This window comes from Microtus oregoni, unplaced genomic scaffold (assembly GCF_018167655.1).
Source record: "Microtus oregoni isolate MIOR12 unplaced genomic scaffold, Mior012 000015F_ref0000493, whole genome shotgun sequence".
In the NCBI taxonomy this organism is placed as follows: Eukaryota; Metazoa; Chordata; class Mammalia; order Rodentia; family Cricetidae; genus Microtus; species Microtus oregoni.
In genome coordinates, this window is record NW_024543074.1 from 7,946,893 (window position 1) to 7,964,879 (window position 17,987).

General features: G+C 43.4%; 1 protein-coding gene across 3 annotated transcripts in view; it reads left to right on the forward strand.

Moving 5' to 3' along the window:
- Nucleotides 1–699: 699 nt before the first annotated feature.
- Tom1l1 (target of myb1 like 1 membrane trafficking protein) overlaps nucleotides 700–17,987 on the forward strand; it is a 41,785-nt gene continuing 24,497 nt past the window's right edge. For all 3 annotated transcript variants that reach the window (XR_005975627.1, XM_041664319.1, XM_041664320.1), the window contains exons 1-7: nucleotides 700–1,189; nucleotides 3,913–3,997; nucleotides 5,727–5,805; nucleotides 10,504–10,653; nucleotides 11,524–11,646; nucleotides 12,427–12,531; nucleotides 13,899–14,015. Coding sequence is in view for 2 of the 3 variants with exons in the window: in XM_041664319.1 (XP_041520253.1) it covers nucleotides 1,132–1,189; nucleotides 3,913–3,997; nucleotides 5,727–5,805; nucleotides 10,504–10,653; nucleotides 11,524–11,646; nucleotides 12,427–12,531; nucleotides 13,899–14,015 (717 nt within the window). In the remaining variant the exon portion in view is untranslated. The remainder of the gene's footprint in view (nucleotides 1,190–3,912; nucleotides 3,998–5,726; nucleotides 5,806–10,503; nucleotides 10,654–11,523; nucleotides 11,647–12,426; nucleotides 12,532–13,898; nucleotides 14,016–17,987) is intronic.

Below are 17,987 nucleotides of genomic sequence, written 5' to 3' on the forward strand. Positions count from 1 at the left end.
ATGTTGTGTTTTTGGATTGCAGAATATTGGTGTTAACTCACTCAGAAGGAGGAAGATAAGGAAGAAGATTTCGAGATCAATAAAATAGATGTTAGCCACTTGAAGCACAATGTAATTGGTTTGGGCATCTACGCTAAAATATGTAAGACCAAAATATAAGTCAAGCCAGGTCCGCTTGCTCTTCCTAGTCTCCCTAGTTTCCAGGGGAGAAAAATCAGCTCACTTTATATGTGGAGCTGAGTTCCAGTTAACCACAGGAAGCAAAAATTACCACCAGCTGAGTAGCCCAGCCTCTCAGGAGACATCCTACTGATAGGGCGCTGTTTTATCTGATGTTACCATCTTAAAGGAAAAAGAAATCTTGGTTCCAAAAGAGAAGCTACAAAGGGGTTTGGTTTCTTAATGTGGATTTACATTCCAAACATATTTCCTGCCAGAGCCCCAGGAAAGCCCCCAACTCCTTTCATCAGTAGGCTGGAAAGTAGGGCTCCTAGGAAACTGAGTTAGAAGCCAAGAGCTTGTGTGGCAGCGTCCCATGGTTCCTCTTGGAAACAAGAGAGAAACAAAGAGCCTGAGCTCCAGGGAGGCCGTCGCAGTGCTAGACAGACAGCCCATCCTCCTCCCAATTCCGTAGACTTAAAGGGCAGGGCGCAAGAATCGGTTCAGGGATCTCTGGAGTGGGAATGGGAATAGGCGAGATCTCATCGTTCTGGAGATGTGTGACAATGACTTGAGAGGCCCACGTCCTTCTCTTAACTTAGCAATATTCCTCAGCTCTGTGTTTGCAACCACCCCACACCACCTAGTCTCTAAAGGGAGAGGAGCGGTCTTCGGCCCTTAAGTGGAGATATCGGAGCTAGGCTCTGAGTTCTCAGGCCTGGGGTGCGGGGCCACAGGGCTCCACCCGGGCTCCCAGCCCACCTAAGGTCACGCGGCGCGGGAAGAGCCAGGCGTGCGCAGCAGGTGCGCCAAGTCCCCCGGGTCCCCACCGGGCGCGCTGCCTGGCGCCTCGCAGCGGCGGCGTAGCGCTGGAGCAGAGCAGAGAGGTGGAGCCTCGAGCACCGGGCGGGTGGAGTCGCCAGACGGAGGGCCGTGGAGGCGGATTTCCTGGGAGGGCTCTCTGGAGCTACCATGGCGTTTGGGAAGAGTCACCGTGATCCCTATGCTACCTCCGTGGGTCACCTCATAGGTAAGGAGGCGCGGGGTGCAACATCCCGACTGGCTTTGGGGACCGTGGGAGCGCTGCCTGCTCGACTCCATTCTCGACTGTTGCGGGGCCGAGTTGGACCAAGTTGGAGGAAATGCTACCCTCCCCCGCAGCTTTCCCACGCCACCTGTGTCCACCTGAGGCAGCTGCCCACCTTTCTTTCTTGGCTCTTTTATACCAGAAAAAAAAAAATACAGGATCCCCTTTTGGATGTCAGCTGGGCGAGTAGAGCCAAGCAGGTGACCCGTAGCACTGAGCGGAGTGTTGGAACCGCTGGGAGGAGAAAGTGGAAACTTCTTGACCTGGGCAAGGTTCTTCATAAAGTGCGTCCGCTCCCATCACTTTATTGTTATACCCATTTTACGGACCAGGAAGAGAAGGCTCAGAGAAGCAAATTAGCATGACCTCACCTGGAGAGGCAGGTTTCTCCAAACCAATTTTCTCCGGCGCACAGCTCAAGCGAACTGAGTAGCTTTTTGCTTAAACAGGGAGATTGAAAATTTGTGTTGGTGGTGCTGAGGACGGAGAGAGGGGCCCTCTGACGACTCAGAGGCCCCCAAGCGTCGCCCTCCAACCCAATATTGCTCTCCCTTTTCCCTTGTTCTTCTGCTCAGAAGTCGCTGACTACACTAAGATCCCTTCTTTCTCCCAACCCCTCCCTTAAGGACAGGGTGTGGCACCAGGACGAATTAATGACAGGCAAACTGTCGGGACCTTAGTGGGGTGATGAAATCCTTAGAACCTGGTAGTTGTAAGCAGGGCTTAGAATCGCAGAGTTTAGGCAGAGGGTATGTTAACCGCTGTAGGGACAGGGAACACCTTTGAACTTGAACCTGAGTTGCCTTCAGGGAAAATGCTTTCTTCATTTCTTTCTCCTTGCTTGGTAATGCGTAGTAGAATGCGTCCTGAGCAGAAATGGATCCATGCTGAATCTCCAAAGGCAAATGAAACCCCAGCAATATGTCAAATTAGCCTTTAGTTCTGTAAACATTCAGGAACTACCAGCTAGATGCCTTCAGGAAGGCATAGTGTCAACCTTCAGGGAACTTACAAGCTTATAAGAAGAATACTCATTCTGTAGTAACAACTGTAAGAACCTTTGCAATACTAGAAAGCATTTATGGCACCCAAAAGTTAGGAAAAGGGGAAAGTGAACTCAGCCGTGGCCTTTGAAGGATGGATAGGAGTTCTCTAGGAATGAGCAGTTGGGAGGGAGGAGGAGGAGGACAGATCTCGCAGATGGAAGAGTAAAGCTCTTCCTAACAACACGGGCAAGATTGCTCAGCTTTGGCCATTCAATGCCAGACTCAAGTCTAACACGAGGGTTTGCCCCATGCTTGGGGATCTGTGTCACAGAAGCCAGTAAACACCATTAACTAGCAAAATTACAGTTACAAAGTAGCAATGAAAATAATGCTATAGTTGTGGCTTACCACAACATGAAGAACTGTGTTAAAGGGTTGCAGCATTAGAAAGGTTGAGAACCAATGCATTAGAGACTCTGACCCTCCTTCTGTGTTCTTAAAGAGGCCGTCTAGAGGAGGGGATGTCAGGTGTAAGTGTATAAATCCGCCAGTTAGAACTGTGATGTCAGAAGTTGACTTGCTTGGCTATTGGGCTAGCTCTTCCCTTTTTCTCATCCCCCCTCCCCACACACCACCAAATACATAATTTAAAAGTACAAACAGTGGAATCAAATAATCTTGATTTAAATGCAAGTTCTATTTGATATGTAACCTTGGATAACTTTTTTTTTATTCTCTCCGAAATTCTTTCATCATCTTGTACCTGTTAAACAAGAAAATATTTAGTAACGTGTAAAAGGAAAAGTATTGGCTCAGGATACCCAAGACCAAGTTCTTAGCACCAAAGAGATTTATTTGCCCCAGAGGGACAGGGGTCAGGGAATAAGAGACAAACACAGAAGATAGAAGATGAGGCAGAAGGCAAAGGGGAACAAGGGAGAGCAGAAAATGGGTATTTGTCCCAGAGGGACAAAGGACTGCCTCTGGATAGAGAGGAGACAGAAGTGGCACTTAGGAAAATAGCAGTTTATAAAGCTACAGGAGGAAACCCCATGTTAGGTTAAGGTGTTTGATTTTAATTGGGCATGTTAATTAGATGAGCCAAAGGGGGCACCTGATTACTGAACTTCAATACTTTAATAGCTGAACCATGGTTGTCAGCCTCAGGAGGAGGAAGTGGCCAAATAAGGGAATAGACCTTGGTGGCTAGCTTTAGGAATGTAATTTAGTAGAGAAAAGAGCAAGTCCTGCCAGGGCCATGTTTGCCAGACCCGGGCTGGCTAGAGTCCCTTCAATGTGTAGTACACCTGGCCCGTGACTACCCGTGTGCCAGAGAGCTGGTTTCATCTTCTGCAAGAGCCTGGAGGATGGAGATTTAACTGGTCTCTCCTGGCCCTGTGGCCAGCTGTTATAGGTTCTCTTAATGGTTCACTCATTACCATTGCAACAGCAGCCCTCTGAACCTGACTTCTGATTGATTCCTGAATTACTGGCAATTGTTTAGGAGGGGAAAAAGAATCACCTTGCCCTTTGGTAGCATAGACTTAATAGTACTTGTTAGTGCACCAGGCAGATTATTTCAAGGAGACGAGATCTTTTTTTTTTTTTTTTTTTTTTTTTTTTTTTTTTTTTTTATGCCATTGTGCCTCAGACTCAACACAAACAGCTCTATCTTTTCAGAGAAGGCTACGTTTGCTGGAGTTCAGACTGAAGACTGGGGCCAGTTCATGCATATCTGTGACATAATTAACACCACGCAGGATGGGTAAGTTCACAGGGGCGTCTACGCATTTGTGCCCTGATAAGATATGTCAGAACCGCAGTGTGTTTTCCCTTGCCAAGTTTTGGGTGTTTCCTTGAGAGAATGTTTTGATGTCCTTTAGGCACCTCCTACCTTGTGAAGATGACAGGCTGACATTGGGGACAACTGCCTTACCCCAGCATGCAGAGTACCCAAGAGTTCATTAGAGCTTGTCCCCTCCTTTGCCTTTTCTTTACTAGTTTAAATTTTGTCTTTGCCTTGCTCCAGTTCCTCGTCTTAAAAAGTATTTTCTTTAGAGAAAGATAAATTATTATTTTTTTCCTTAGAACTTTCTCACGCTCTGGTTGCCAGTGTTTTATGTAACAAAAGCATTATCCAGAAGCTGCAAGCTGGGTGGCTTTTGCTGGTGTCCAGGCCGGTGGTGACCAACCCTCTTGATTAGTCAGGAAACAATTGAGCAGTCTTTTCTTTCCTTGTCAGGGCATAGTGTTTATCCTTCATCTTGCCAGCTCACCCTGTTCATACCGTACTTGGACAAGCTGTGCTGTGTATTCATACACTATCTAAACTTGAAGTCATTAAAAAGAAAGAAAGGGGGGAAAAAGAACTTTACAAGGACTACTCCTTTGAATTTAATCAACTATAGGCTATGATAAAAGGTGAAACTTGCTCACCTCCCTGAACATTTTTAAGGGATAATTGATAAAAAAAAAAGATTTAGTCTAGTGTGTGCTGGTGCAGCGAACATGGCAACATAATTATTGGTTATGTATTAACATTTGTATGAGTTTACAGGGTTTTTTTTGTAAAATGTGTGTCTGTATGTGGTATACATGAAGGCATGTGTGTTCACACGTGTGTGAGCACACTTTAGTGTGGAGGCCTGAGGCTGATATCAAGGATCTTCCTCAATTGCTCTCCTTCCGATCTGATGAGTCAGTGTTTCTCAGTTGAACCCAGAGCTCTGCAGTAAGGCTAGTTGACTAGCCAGCTTACCCCAAGAGACCCCCTCTCTCTATCTGCTGAGCAAGCCTTCGAATGAGAGGCAGCCTGTAATCCGTCCACCATAAATTTACCTGGGTCTGGGGATCCTGACTCAGGTCCTCAAGCTTTGTATAGCAGATGCTTTACCTAGTCAGCATCTCCCTAGAGCCACATTTATAATATTCCATGCCCTGTAATATTGAGTGTAGACCCTCTGTGAGCCTTTTCATTACTAGCATCGATTTCTTCATTGATCATGCAAAAGGGAAATCTAATAAAGTAGACTTTGACTCTCTCCATGTGGATCTTCCTAACATAAAGTTGGAGCATATCAGAATCAGCAAACTGCTGTAATTCCTAGATCCCCTTACAAACGCGGTACTCAGGAAATGCTGAGAATCTTAAAGGGATCACTTTTCTTTTGTTGTTTTAGGGTTCCTTTTCTTGTAGCCTGATTTTGAACCTTGACAGAAGCAGGTGTGCACGCATTTCATAACCAGTGTTTTCTATGCACTACAGTTACAGAAATTACTTAACTGCATCTCACAGGGTGGGGGACAGGTGTGGTGATCTATCTACTTCACAAGGAAACTTGGATGTGGTAAATTAAGAGGCCCACCTATGGTGGCAGAGGACTTCCACGTCAGGCATTATTCTTTAAGCCGTTCCTATTTCCATACTGCACATTGCTTTCGTAGAGACGGTTTCTACCTCCCAACTGATGATCTCAATGTGTTTATTGCCACAGGCCAAAAGATGCAGTAAAGGCATTGAAGAAAAGGATTTCCAAAAACTACAACCACAAAGAAATACAACTTTCTTTGTCAGTAAGTACTTTTACTGCTACGGTTAAGATTGTGGGGTTTCCTTGCCTAGAATTTTTCATGACATAATCATAGTCTAAGAGATGACCACTGGGTAATAATATTCTGGACCATGCAGCTTAAGGCTTCTCATCTATTGAGAACTGCAGAAGGGAGGCCACTTGACTCCAGTGCCATCTAATTTTGTAGAAAGAAAATATTCCCACAGAATCAGCTTTTCCCCCAATCAGAATCTTGGAACTTGTGGTTTCAGATTAGTAGATGATAAAGGGATCAGTAAGTGTGTGTGTTTGTATTTGTTTGCTCTGTTTGAGGGAGAAACTTGAAGTTGTGAAAGATGGCTCCCTGGCAGCTTTCTACCTCCCTTCAGCACCACTGTGGAACCCTGGGCCACTGTCAGCCCCTTATGTTTCAACCAGGTTACTCTGATGATATAATTTGTGGAACATTCCCTGTCGCTCTGTGCAGTTCTCCTGGGCACAATTTCTTCTGCCATAGGGATGAAAGCTCTTATTGAAATGGTCCCCTTGTCCCCTGGGTTTGACCATATGCCTCTTCAGTTACATTGCTGAGTTGCCCTTTTTACTTTGGAAATGAAGTGTATGTCTTCCTCATTTCTTCTGGAAGTTAGACCACACATAGGTATGGCCAACATCACACTGTTTTGAGGAGTAATGACAGTGTTTTCCAGAAGGCTGGAAGGCAGGTGTGGGTATAGTTCCCACTTTGTAGGTTCACATGGAATACAGAGTATTCTGTCAGGCTAAATTGAGTTATGAAAGAAATTAGTCACAGAAGGAATTGCCCCATGTCTGTCAATGGCAATTACCAGTTTACCAATAGAATATTTAAAAAGTCATCACATATGTGAGCTTTCAGCTTTATTTCTGTGAAGTGCTGAGAGCCTAAGTCAGTTATGAATGTTTTTAATGTTGTCTGTCATTTTGAGTCCTCCACGGACTTGTTATCCTTGGTTGGGTCTTTGACACAATCTGACTTTTCTACCAACAGTTAGTGGCATAGTTTTAGCAAGAAGCCAGTAGCTTTTTGTTTTTCTTTTGCAATGCAGTAGACAGAATCTTGTGCCCTTGTGCATTTGAGACTCGGGTTATGCCACTGAGATACACTCCCGGCCCAAGGAGTCAATAGCTCTGCTTTGCCTTGCGTTCAGTGTTGGTTCTCAGCTTGCTTGTTCTAAGCTAGAGAGCCCTTTCTAGAATGAGTCAATTGTGACTAACCTCAGCAAATACTACTGTCGTTGTCGAATGCAAAGTGGTTGAACAAGTTCCTGAGAGTCAATGAATGTACTAGTACTTTAAGGAACACGCACTAATAAAGAGTTACAGTGATTTTAGGAGATATATAAAGGGGAGTATCCCCCAGTAGTTTATCACACGAGAAAGGGGAAGAAGGCAGCGTTCTCCTAAATGTGGCTATTATAATAGAGTAGCTCTGCCTTGATGGGATCGCTGCTGTTCATCCAGATAGAGCTCTGAAATCTAGTATTGTCACTGTACCTGCTTCAGATACCTCTAGTGAGAAGCAAAACTGCACACAATAGCGCTTTTTCTCCCAGCTGTCTGTGAAGGTTTTCTTATTTCTGCTGATAACCACATTCTGTCATGCTAGAATATTCTCTATCGAAACGGATGGTCTCAGTAGTTCTTCTTTGCTGAGGTCCTGCTTTGTGCCTCTCTCTCAGATACATCACCTTTCATACGACAAGCTCCTAGAAAGAGGCACAATGCCTGTTATGCAGACAGCATTGCCACAAGTTCACAGAAGTGATTTGCTTAACTAGGCACAAAAATAGATCAGTAAAGCTTTGAGTCATTCGCATCTGCTTTCCTCGGTTGCTTGGTTCCTATCGCGCTCTCTCCCACTCCAGATTATGGATTTCTACTTATCCCGTTTCCAAAGTCAGGTTATCTGAGGACATTTTCACCAGCACTAGATAGCAAAATATGTTCCGCGACTCATAAGTTTGCTCATTTACCACAGCATGTTTTAGGATCCATGTGAGCTTGGGGTGGGGGGGGAGTGAGGATTGGAGACATAATGGAGGAAATGATGCAGAAATAATGAGCCCTGACGTTCCTGATTCCGGTGGAAAACCACAAAGGGCATAATTGCTGATCTCCAGATGTTAACTCCCAGAACTGCATGTTGACTCTTATTTTTGTGCATGTACCTTCCAGGAATGTTACCCCATTACCATAAAATATTAATATGCCAAAGATAAAAAATTGGTTTGGGCGACACTTAGCAAGAAAGTCATCATTTACTTTACTGTAAGCGAAAGGGAGACGTGGAAGCTAGACATCTTATCCAAGGCTGCACAAGCACTTGGCTAAGTATTTCCCTAAGTTCCCGTTGAATAGATGGCCTTGTCTTCAGCCTCTCACCCATTGAAAATGCGCTTTAATAGTTGGTCAAGCTCAGCATCATTTCTGCTTTGCCTTTTCAATCCTGTCTAGCCAGCTTACATCCGTCCACAGTCATCACACATTGGTGTGGGCTCTGCCTCTCTCTCCCTTTGCCTTTGTGTTTCAGTAGCTTCATGTCCACTGCTTCGATATTTTCTGTTTGCGTCCATGGTCTCATTGCTTTAAAAGCATAGCTTTTGAACCTGCTGCTTATTTTTTATACTTCATGAAAGTGACGCTCTAAATACAGCACACGTCGGGAAAGACAGGCGCCAGGGCCGCTTTCCTGGTGACAGGTCCGGCCATAGTTTCTTTGGTCTCCCAAACCAGAAGTGGCATGGTGATTTAGTTTCGCCTGTAGATCAGTTTTCGAAATCAGCTTTCTTCAGGCTGTTTTTTTTCCACCCCAGTTCATCCTTTTATTAGCTCGCTTTGTGCCTGTGTCGTTTTATTCAAAATGGCAAATGTCCTCACTGAACGGTGAGCACATTTCAGGTGACTGTCCATATTAGTAACTGTTAGCGCCCTTCCTGTTGGAAGCTTTTTTTTTTTGACTTTACCAACATTATTGTCCTTTCTTCTTTTGTTCCTGTCTTCCTTCCTTTCTTTTCTGTTGCTTTTTCACAACCTCCCTTGCAGTTCACTGACCCAGTGTCTCCAGCATCCCTCCTCTCCGCTCCCCTTCGGTGACCTTGATGGCTCCCTCATGGCCCTTCACTCTCCCGACCTGTGCCTGTAGACTTCTCTGATAAACATATTTGAATGTCAACTTTTCCTTTCAAACCTAGAATACTTCATTTCCCCCCAACTATTTTACCTAGGCTTCCCAGTCATATTATCCCACCCACCCTCATCCTTCCATGGAAGGTACCCTCAGCGCCAGGCAGAGTGAGGATCTCTTAGCTCTCAGTCTTCTTACTTCAGTAAATATACACTCAAAGTTCTTCCTTCATATTCAGTTCTTCCTGGTGAACTCACAACATCCTCGTTCATCCTTTCCTGTGCTGGGTCTATACCTACCAGATCTCCCTATCACTCCAGGGTTGTCCACCTTCCAGTTTCCCTAGGTAAAGTACTGCTGGTACCTGTCCAGAAAGAATTTTTATAGATGATGTTAACGAACAAATTCCCTTCAGGGACTCCTGGGTAATGTCTGGACTCTATTTTGCCAGGCAAACACCTGTACAGTCTAAATGATGCCCTCACAGGCTTTATCCGTGGTACCCTTCCAGCATTCTCCATTTGCCGATGTCAAGAAGCCCCTGCTAGAGACAAAGCAGAATACAAATCTCCCACTGTGACACTTCATACACTGTGACACCTTTAGATTTTGTGCACATGGTTTACGTTAGTCTTTCCAGGAATCCCTATACGCTCTACCTAAGGTAGCTCGTAAAGAAGGCTAATTGTGGTTTGTGGTTGCAGACACTTATGATCGAGTAGTCTATGGCTAGGCAGCATGTGGCTAGGCAGCACACCATGGCAGAGATTTGTGGCAGAGCAAAATCACTCGTCTTATGACTGGAAGGTGAAAAAGACAAAAAGAGATCATAGTTCCATAATCATCTTTGCGGCTATCCCTGCCACAACCCAGAACATCCCACTGGCACCGTTTAAAACAGTTTCTACCTGCAAATAGCAACAAGGTTTAAAGTCTAGGGCCTGTGGGGGTATTCCAAATGCAAACCAAAGCAGCAGCATCCATCTAGAACACACACACACACACACATATATATATATATATATATTTGTTTTCCTTGGTCATTTTTCAATGCCCATGTTGGCACCAGCCTTATCTAAAACTCCCCCACAATCACCTGACTCTAAAATAATCATGCTTGCCTATAAAGATCTATTGCCAGACAGACTACAATTTATTTACCAAAGCAGAACAATTAGGAGCTAGAGGGTGTGTCACTGTTAACAGAGCCAGGACACCAGGAGGTAAAAGGTTGACTCTAGATAACCTGCACAAGTGTTACATCATCCAGCAGCACAACGTGGATCGCGTTTAGCACGTGGCAGCTGCTACTACGTGCTGCTGAGTGCTCTGTTGGTACCCTGTCACCTCATCAGTTCTAGCCCCGGGGTGGTTTCATTATGCTGCCTCTTCCTCATGATACTTGAACCTGCCATTTCACCATATAGTTGAGTAGTATAGGAAACAGACGGTGCTTGTTCATTAGAACACTAGCGGGAATCATCCTTCTGTAGGATTTGTTTGGACTTGGTTCCCTAGAGAACTGTTAACGTTGGACTGTGCTCCTTCATTCAGCTAATTGACATGTGCATGCAGAACTGTGGTCCAAGTTTCCAGTCTCTGATTGTGAAGAAGGAGTTCATTAAAGATACTCTAGCTAAGCTGCTGAATCCCAGATACACCTTGCCGCTGGACATTCAGAACAGAATCTTGAATTTCATCAAGGTAAGTCTGTTTGTTGATTTATATCAAGGGATGGGGAATTTCTAAGTGTAGACAGATAGTGGTGCAGAATGATCCTTTATTTACCTAATACTGAACCATAAAGCACTTTTTCTTTATTTTCTCCTTCTTATCCCTTTCCTTTCCTTCTTCTGTCCTTCCCTTGCTCCCTCCCTCTCTTCCTTCTTTTTATTCCCTTCCTTCCTTCCTTCCTTCCTTCCTTCCTTCCTCTCTTTTCTTTCTTTCATGGTCTCTCCCTAGTCCTGCCTGGCCTCTAACTCTCTATGAAAACAAGGATGATCTTGAACTTCTGATACTCCCGCCACCACCTCCTAAGTACCCAGTTTATGCAGTGGTGTGAGGATTGAGCCCAGGGCTTCATGCATGCTAGGCAAGCTCTCTACACGGGAGCTACATCCTAGCTGCACATTTTGAAGCTTCTGTTGGGTAAGATAATAGTTCTTGACAACGGATAGCCATTTCCCTACTTCCATTTCAGTTTCTGTCGCGTCCATGTCACATGGGAAAGGCAGTGATGTGTACATTCGTTCTGCAGGTATAGAAACTCTGTCCTGGAGTTGTTTAGCAGAAAAGCTATGGCTAGGATTTTAGAATGTTCAAAGTTTAGATTTAGGCACTAGTAGGTGATTGATAGTATCCATCCCAGTGTTTGTCAAGATATTGAAAGAAGGGAGTCAAAACATTTCGTAGTATTCTAGCCTTTGAAAATGGCTATTCTGTCCACAACATTCAAAACTAGCTTGTTCTTTCTCAAAGTACATACTTTTCAATTCCTCATTTTCTATCATCAGCTTTAAGATTTTTTTGTGCTATTTTTTTTTTACTCTGGAACTTTCTATCTCTTGAATTTAGACTTGGTCACAGGGCTTCCCAGGAGGTGTGGATGTGAGTGAAGTGAAAGAAGTGTACCTTGACCTGCTGAAGAAAGGGGTTCAATTCCCACGGTCGGATGCAGAGCCTGAGAGAAAGCAGGAGGTAGGAGGCCTTTCTTTGATGCATGTAAAGTGATATATGTTGCTTGGGTCTTTTCATATTGAAAGGGATAACCGTAGTTCAGTGAGCTTAGCAGAAAGATGAATTTATTAGATATGTCTCTATCTCATAGAATAACCAGGGTTGACCATCATGGGTTATACCGTGTTTGAGTCTTCCTTCTGAGAAGGTTCTGGGTGTTTCTATGTGCACTGATCGTGAGAAGTACTGACCTAGAATATCATTCTCATGATCTGAAACTATGGCTGTCCACTCACAGTGGCAGAACAGGCCTGACCCAGGGAGCTATTCACTGTTTTGTTTTGTTTTGTTGAGAGGGGGTTGGTTTTTCAAGACAAAGTTTCTCTGTATAGCCCTGATTGTCCTGGCGCTCACTGTGTAGATCAGGCTGGCCTCAAACTCACAGAGATCCACCTGCCTCTGCCTCCCAAGTGCTGGGATTAAAAGCATGCACCACCACTGCCCAGCTACCCAGGACATTTTTTTTTTTTTTTTTTTTTTTTTTTTTTGGTTTTTCGAGACAGGGTTTCTCTGTGGTTTTGGAGCCTGTCCTGGAACTAGCTCTTGTAGACCAGGCTGGTCTCGAACTCACAGAGATCCGCCTGCCTCTGCCTCCCGAGTGCTGGGATTAAAGGCGTGCGCCACCACCGCCCGGCCTACCCAGGACTTTTTATGAGAGAGCCTGAGCCAGTGGGCTGGGAGCCAGCCTTGAGGTGAGTTTGTTAATTCATGTCATAATAGTTCCTTATTTTTGATTGACAGGCTACTCAGCTCTCACCAAATCGATCAGCACCTGTCCCTACCGCACCTGCTCTTTCTTCTATAATTGCTCCCAAGACTCCAACTATTTCATTAGTCCCAGAACAGGTAACAACACTGACAACTGTATTTATTCATGCCTTTTTTGAAGCATCGGACTTACAGTTTGAGTTTTCTTAATAACATTATGAAGTGTAAATGTAATGTAACACAACCCTCAATTAAGTAACATCTTCATTTTGCTTTCTAAGACGAGATATCCTCTGTGTAGCTTCTTCTGGTCTGGAATTCACCATGTATTCCAGGCTGGTTTACAACTCTTGATAATTCCCTTGCCTCGGCTTCCCACATGTTGGGGTGGCAGACATAGCCCGCATGCCTCTGTATCTCCTTCCTTTCCTGTGAGAGGAGGGACTGCCATTTAGAGAAACTATGTCTCCATGGTTTATTTCTTTGCAGAATTAGATTATTGAGTTTTGTCTGAATTCAGTGTTCACATACTTAAACAAATGTTTTAGGGGGCCAATGAGATTGCGTGTCAGGTAAAGCTGCCATCCACCAATCCTGATGACTTAAGTTGAATGCCTAGAATCCATATGATGGAAGGAAAGAACCAGCTTGCAAAAGGTGTTCTCCCACCTACATAAATACACACGCATGCACGGACACACACATACACAATAAATAAATTACAGGAAAGAATGTTGACCAGTAGAGGCTGTGGACTAGGTCAGAGGTCTACCCACTGCCTCTTGTTTCTTTTCATTTCAGAGTCCAGTAGCCAGTTGTCTTATTACCTATGTTAATTATACCAAATGAGTTGCATTTTTTCCTTTGTCTCTGTTTTTAAGAGATCTAGATAAGTATAATTAATTTATGATGTTCACTTATATGTTTGTATTAAAAGTTTTCATTGAAGACTTTATATGAGTTTGAAGGCTTCATTTTAATATTATTCAGTGTTTCTTATATTAAAAAGCCACATGGTTACTTCCCCTTAGAATTCAAACCACAATAAAAAGTGTTTCTCTTTTTTATCTTTCCTCGTATAATACCATGGTAACTCTAAAACTGCGCCTCCTTTCTTTTTCCTTTTCTTTTCTGATTGTTTTCCAGATGCTGAGGATAATAGGTGATGGCATTCCTCTTTTTTTTTTTTCAGGTTTCTATTAACTTCTGTCACTAGGTTTTTCCTACTTTAGCCTTATTGGTCCAGATCATTTTGTCTCATCATCTGTAACTTTCCTGAGGCCTATCTGTGGATCTCTTATAGGAAATGCTAAGTCTATTCGGGGAACAGCAGGGTCTAATCTGTAAAATACTAGCATGTATGCTGAGGCAGACCTCTGTATGTTTGAAAATGTTACATTTTGCAAAGGCCTTTGATCGCCAGCATGTGTCCTGTGGGCAGAAATCCAGACAGACAGCCGTCTGCGTGGCACACTTACTGACGGAGCTTCCATTGCTTGCCACAGATCGGGAAGCTGCACAGCGAGTTGGATATGGTGAGAATGAACGTGAAAGTGATGGCTGCCATACTGAGGGAGAACACTCCTGGGTCCGCAAACCATGAAGACATAGAGCTCCTGCAGGTATGAGCTCGGGGGAAACAAGCAAAGAGTTCGGAAAAGTTGTTTTCTGAGGACCTTGGAACTTAGAGCTAGAAGGCTTGTTAGCAGCGTCTAATGGCCCATCCCCTTACAGCTCGCCTCTCTTTCATTTCTAAACTTAATGAAAAGAGACAGTAATCATCTTGTCAGAAATGCAGTAGTAACAGACAGGAGGAGCCTTAGCCCTTTTATAAGAAATAATTTACTGTAATTTATAGCTCAGTCATATGCAGTCCAGACTTACATTTGAAGTATGCAAAATTGCCGTATGTCCTTTTGCTCAACGAACACCAAGTAGTTGTGTTGTAGTTAGGAGTGTAGAAATGAAGGGGCTGTTCTAGGCCTTGGCTAGGTTGGTTTGTAAATCAGATCATAAAGTATTACAAGTACCCGGATAAACGTATGTCAGTCTGTGGCATGATTGTGAGTGGGGAAGACACTAAGGACTAAGAGTATTTAGACTGTGGAGGAGCAAATACTGGGCCATTTAGCACCTGAACACGCATGAGTGGCTAGATGGTTATCCCACACTTTTTCCTACATCTGTACTTACTTATGCTCACCTTCCCTCTACTGTTTTCTTAGTTATTGATTTTAAATTTATTTATTTATTTTCAAGACAGGGTTTCTCTGTAGTTTTGGAGCCTGTCCTGGAACTAGCTCTTGTAGACCAGGCTGACCTCGAACTCACAGAGATCTCCTGCCTCTGCCTCCTGAGTGCTGGGATTAAAGGTGTGTGCCACTACCGCCCGGCTTTGATTTTAAATTTAGTATTTATTACTTGCACCAAGGAACAATGGGTCATGTGTGCAATTCTAGCATTTGGGAGGCTGAGGTGGAAGATCTCTCGAGCCTAGGAGTTCAAGATTGCCTGACTAACACGCCAAGACTCCATCTAACAAAAGGAAACAATCCTATGTATAACTCCATTTCATCCTTATTGGTTTAAGTAGCAGTTAGGGGGAAACGATCAGGAAGTTAAGACCCTCCCCATGGTTTTATTGTTTAGAACCCCACTCCTCATTTCCCATGGTGGTGGTGGTGTTCTGGGTGGGAGGGACCTTGGCCGCAGGTGGAAGCCCTTGGCAGGTGAGGGACAGATAAATATGTCATGCATACAGACAGACCTTATGTGGAGAGAGAGAGAGAGAGAGAGAGAGAGAGAGAGAGAGAGAGAGAAACCTGCTTGCCTCTTTAGAAGAACAGTTGGAAGAGAGAGCGGGAATGGCAGAGCTTGTCTCTTAAAAGGGACATTTTGCACCTGCATACAGACTACGTAGCAGCCATAGGACCCTGGGCTGGCCAGGGTATTGCCTGGGTGGGTCCTGCCTGGTGACAGGGACGAGCATAATGCCTGAATCCTAACGTTCCCACCTTTTTCTTATTATAAAAAAGTGGGGAAATTAAAGAGGCTAGCAGGTGGAATGGCGATTGGGGCGCTGGGTTCTCAAGACTGTTTCCTGCTGATTTGTGGGCCTTGAAACCTTTGACTCAAGAAAACTGGGGAGCTCTCCACGTCCTGGGGAAGCTGAGCAAATTGTCTCACTGCTGCTCCAGCTATGTAAAACTGTCTGGTATCTCTTGGCTCTGGCAAGATGATGACAGATCAGAGGACAAGGTTAAGTTTAGGAAAATTTTCTTTTCATTAGGTCCTGGTAATTTAAGGAGGGAGGCATCAAGAACAGGGAAATGTGGTGTGGGCTTTGACTATTTAGGTTCTAGTAATTGGTGGTGTGAGGGGGTTGCATCTAACCTGTTTGAGGTGAATACAAGTCGACTTCCTGAAACTTATGAGAAGTCTTTGAGTTTGTGAAAATGCTAAGTTTTAGACACATTCGAAATGGCAGTATATTCATGCCAGAACACTGTGACAGATGTTTTTGCAGAATGAAAAGTATCTTTGAGGTCTGTAGTTAGGAAACCACCAATGGGAATTTGAAATCTTGAGCTTGTGGCTATGAGATTAGTGGTATAATATGGTGTTCAGTACTGTCAGAGTTAGATTGGTAGATTCTTAGAACTTTATTGATTAATGTTAAGACTATGGACCCTAGGAGTCCTTTCTACCCTCTGTCAGTGGGGGTAAATGGAAGGAGTTACAACACATGGACAGGTGCCATCTTTGCTAAGGACAGGTCAAATGACCTAACCATCCATCTTTGCTAAGGGCTACCCCGTGACTACTGCCATTTTGTTTAAGGTTAAAAGAGATACTTTACCTCTATCTTGGCTACAGGCAAGACAGACAGGTCAGGTGACCTAGTAACCATCTTTACTAAAGGCGCCCTTTGCCTCTAATTCCTTGTACACTGACTCTGTTGCACGTGGTGTGTGTTTACATGATCCCAGCATTTTGGAGGCTGAGGCAGAAACATCTCCAGCCTGGACCATAGAATGAGATCGCTTGTCTCAAAAAATAAGTAAATGAATGAGCACAGAAACTGGGAAGCTATCTAACCAGATCTAATGTTAAAGGATCCTTCTGGTGATGTTAATGCTAGGAAAGGAAGACCACGTTTTAGGAAACAATTTCAAAACCTTTCTTTTGTTTGGTATAAATGATTTTTTTTAATGATACATAGATGGAAAGTTTACGAAACTAGTTTTGTCTGACATAGTGATACACATTAATCCCAGCATGTGGGAGGCAGAAGCAGGTGGATCTGTTAGTTGGAGGTCAGCCTGGTCAACATAGTGAGTTTCAGGCCATCCAGAGCTATACAGTGAGACTTTGTCTCAAAAGCAAACAAACAAAATAAACAGCCTACTATATTTATCCTTTAAAAATTTATAACTTTATGATATAGTATGACATTTTTTTAAAAGCCACTTAATCCAACATCTGCAAACTTATTTGACCAAAGAATCTCTGCTTGCTAAATATATAATACTTTATGACAGTAATATAACTTAGAGCAACAAATAATTAAAAAAAAAACAGGGTCTTACTTGTTGTGTAATGTTTTACTCTTTTGACTTTTTGTGGGGTCCACCACCCAGCTCCCAAATAAATCACACACGGACACTTATTCTTAGTTATGAATGCCCAGCCTTAGCTTGGCTTGTTTCTTGCCAGCTTTACTTAAATTATCCCAACTACCTTTTGCCTCTGGGCTTTTTCCTTTTCTTACTTCTGTGTATCTTACTTTACTTTTTACTCTGTGGCTGGTTGTGTAGCTGGGTGGCTGGCTCTTGATGTCCTCCTCTCCTTGTTCTCTTGCTCCTCTTCTTCCTCCTTTCTCCTATTTATACTCTCTGCCCCAGCCCCATCTATCCTTGCTCCTGGATCGCTATTGGCCATTCAACTCTTTATTAGGACCATCAGGTGTTTTAGACAGGCAGGGAATCACAGCTTCACAGAGTTAATCAAATGCAGCATAAACAAAAGTCACACACTTTAAAATAATATCACCCAACTCTTACTTTATAATCCAAGCTATTTTTTGTATTTGCTGTGAAGCCCAGCCTGTCAAACTCATAGCAATCCTCCTGCTTCAGCCTTCTAAATGCTGGGATTACAGATGGGTGACACTACGCTTGACTCAAACCATTAATTTCCAACACCAATGTGGGCATATTTTATGTAGAATATCTTATTTAGGAGCACTCTTTCATTTTGCTCAGCATTCTTGGAGTTCTTTACTTTCATCGGATTTTTGCTATTTGTATGAAATGAAGAGATTATATAATAGTTAATGGACAAAAATAATATTAATGATATCGTATTAGTGTAGGAGAATAAAGAAAAATCAATCACTGAATTTATATGTAGTAATCCTTAAAGAAAGACACAATTGACTCCTTTTTAGATATAAAATCTGTAGCTTGTGTTGCTAACAAGTATGTTAAGTTAAAATCTAAAAATAAATATTAAAATAAAAGGTTATGTTGCGCATAGCAATCTTTAAAAAATTGCTACAGCAATATTCCTAATTTCGCATGATCGTCACAATC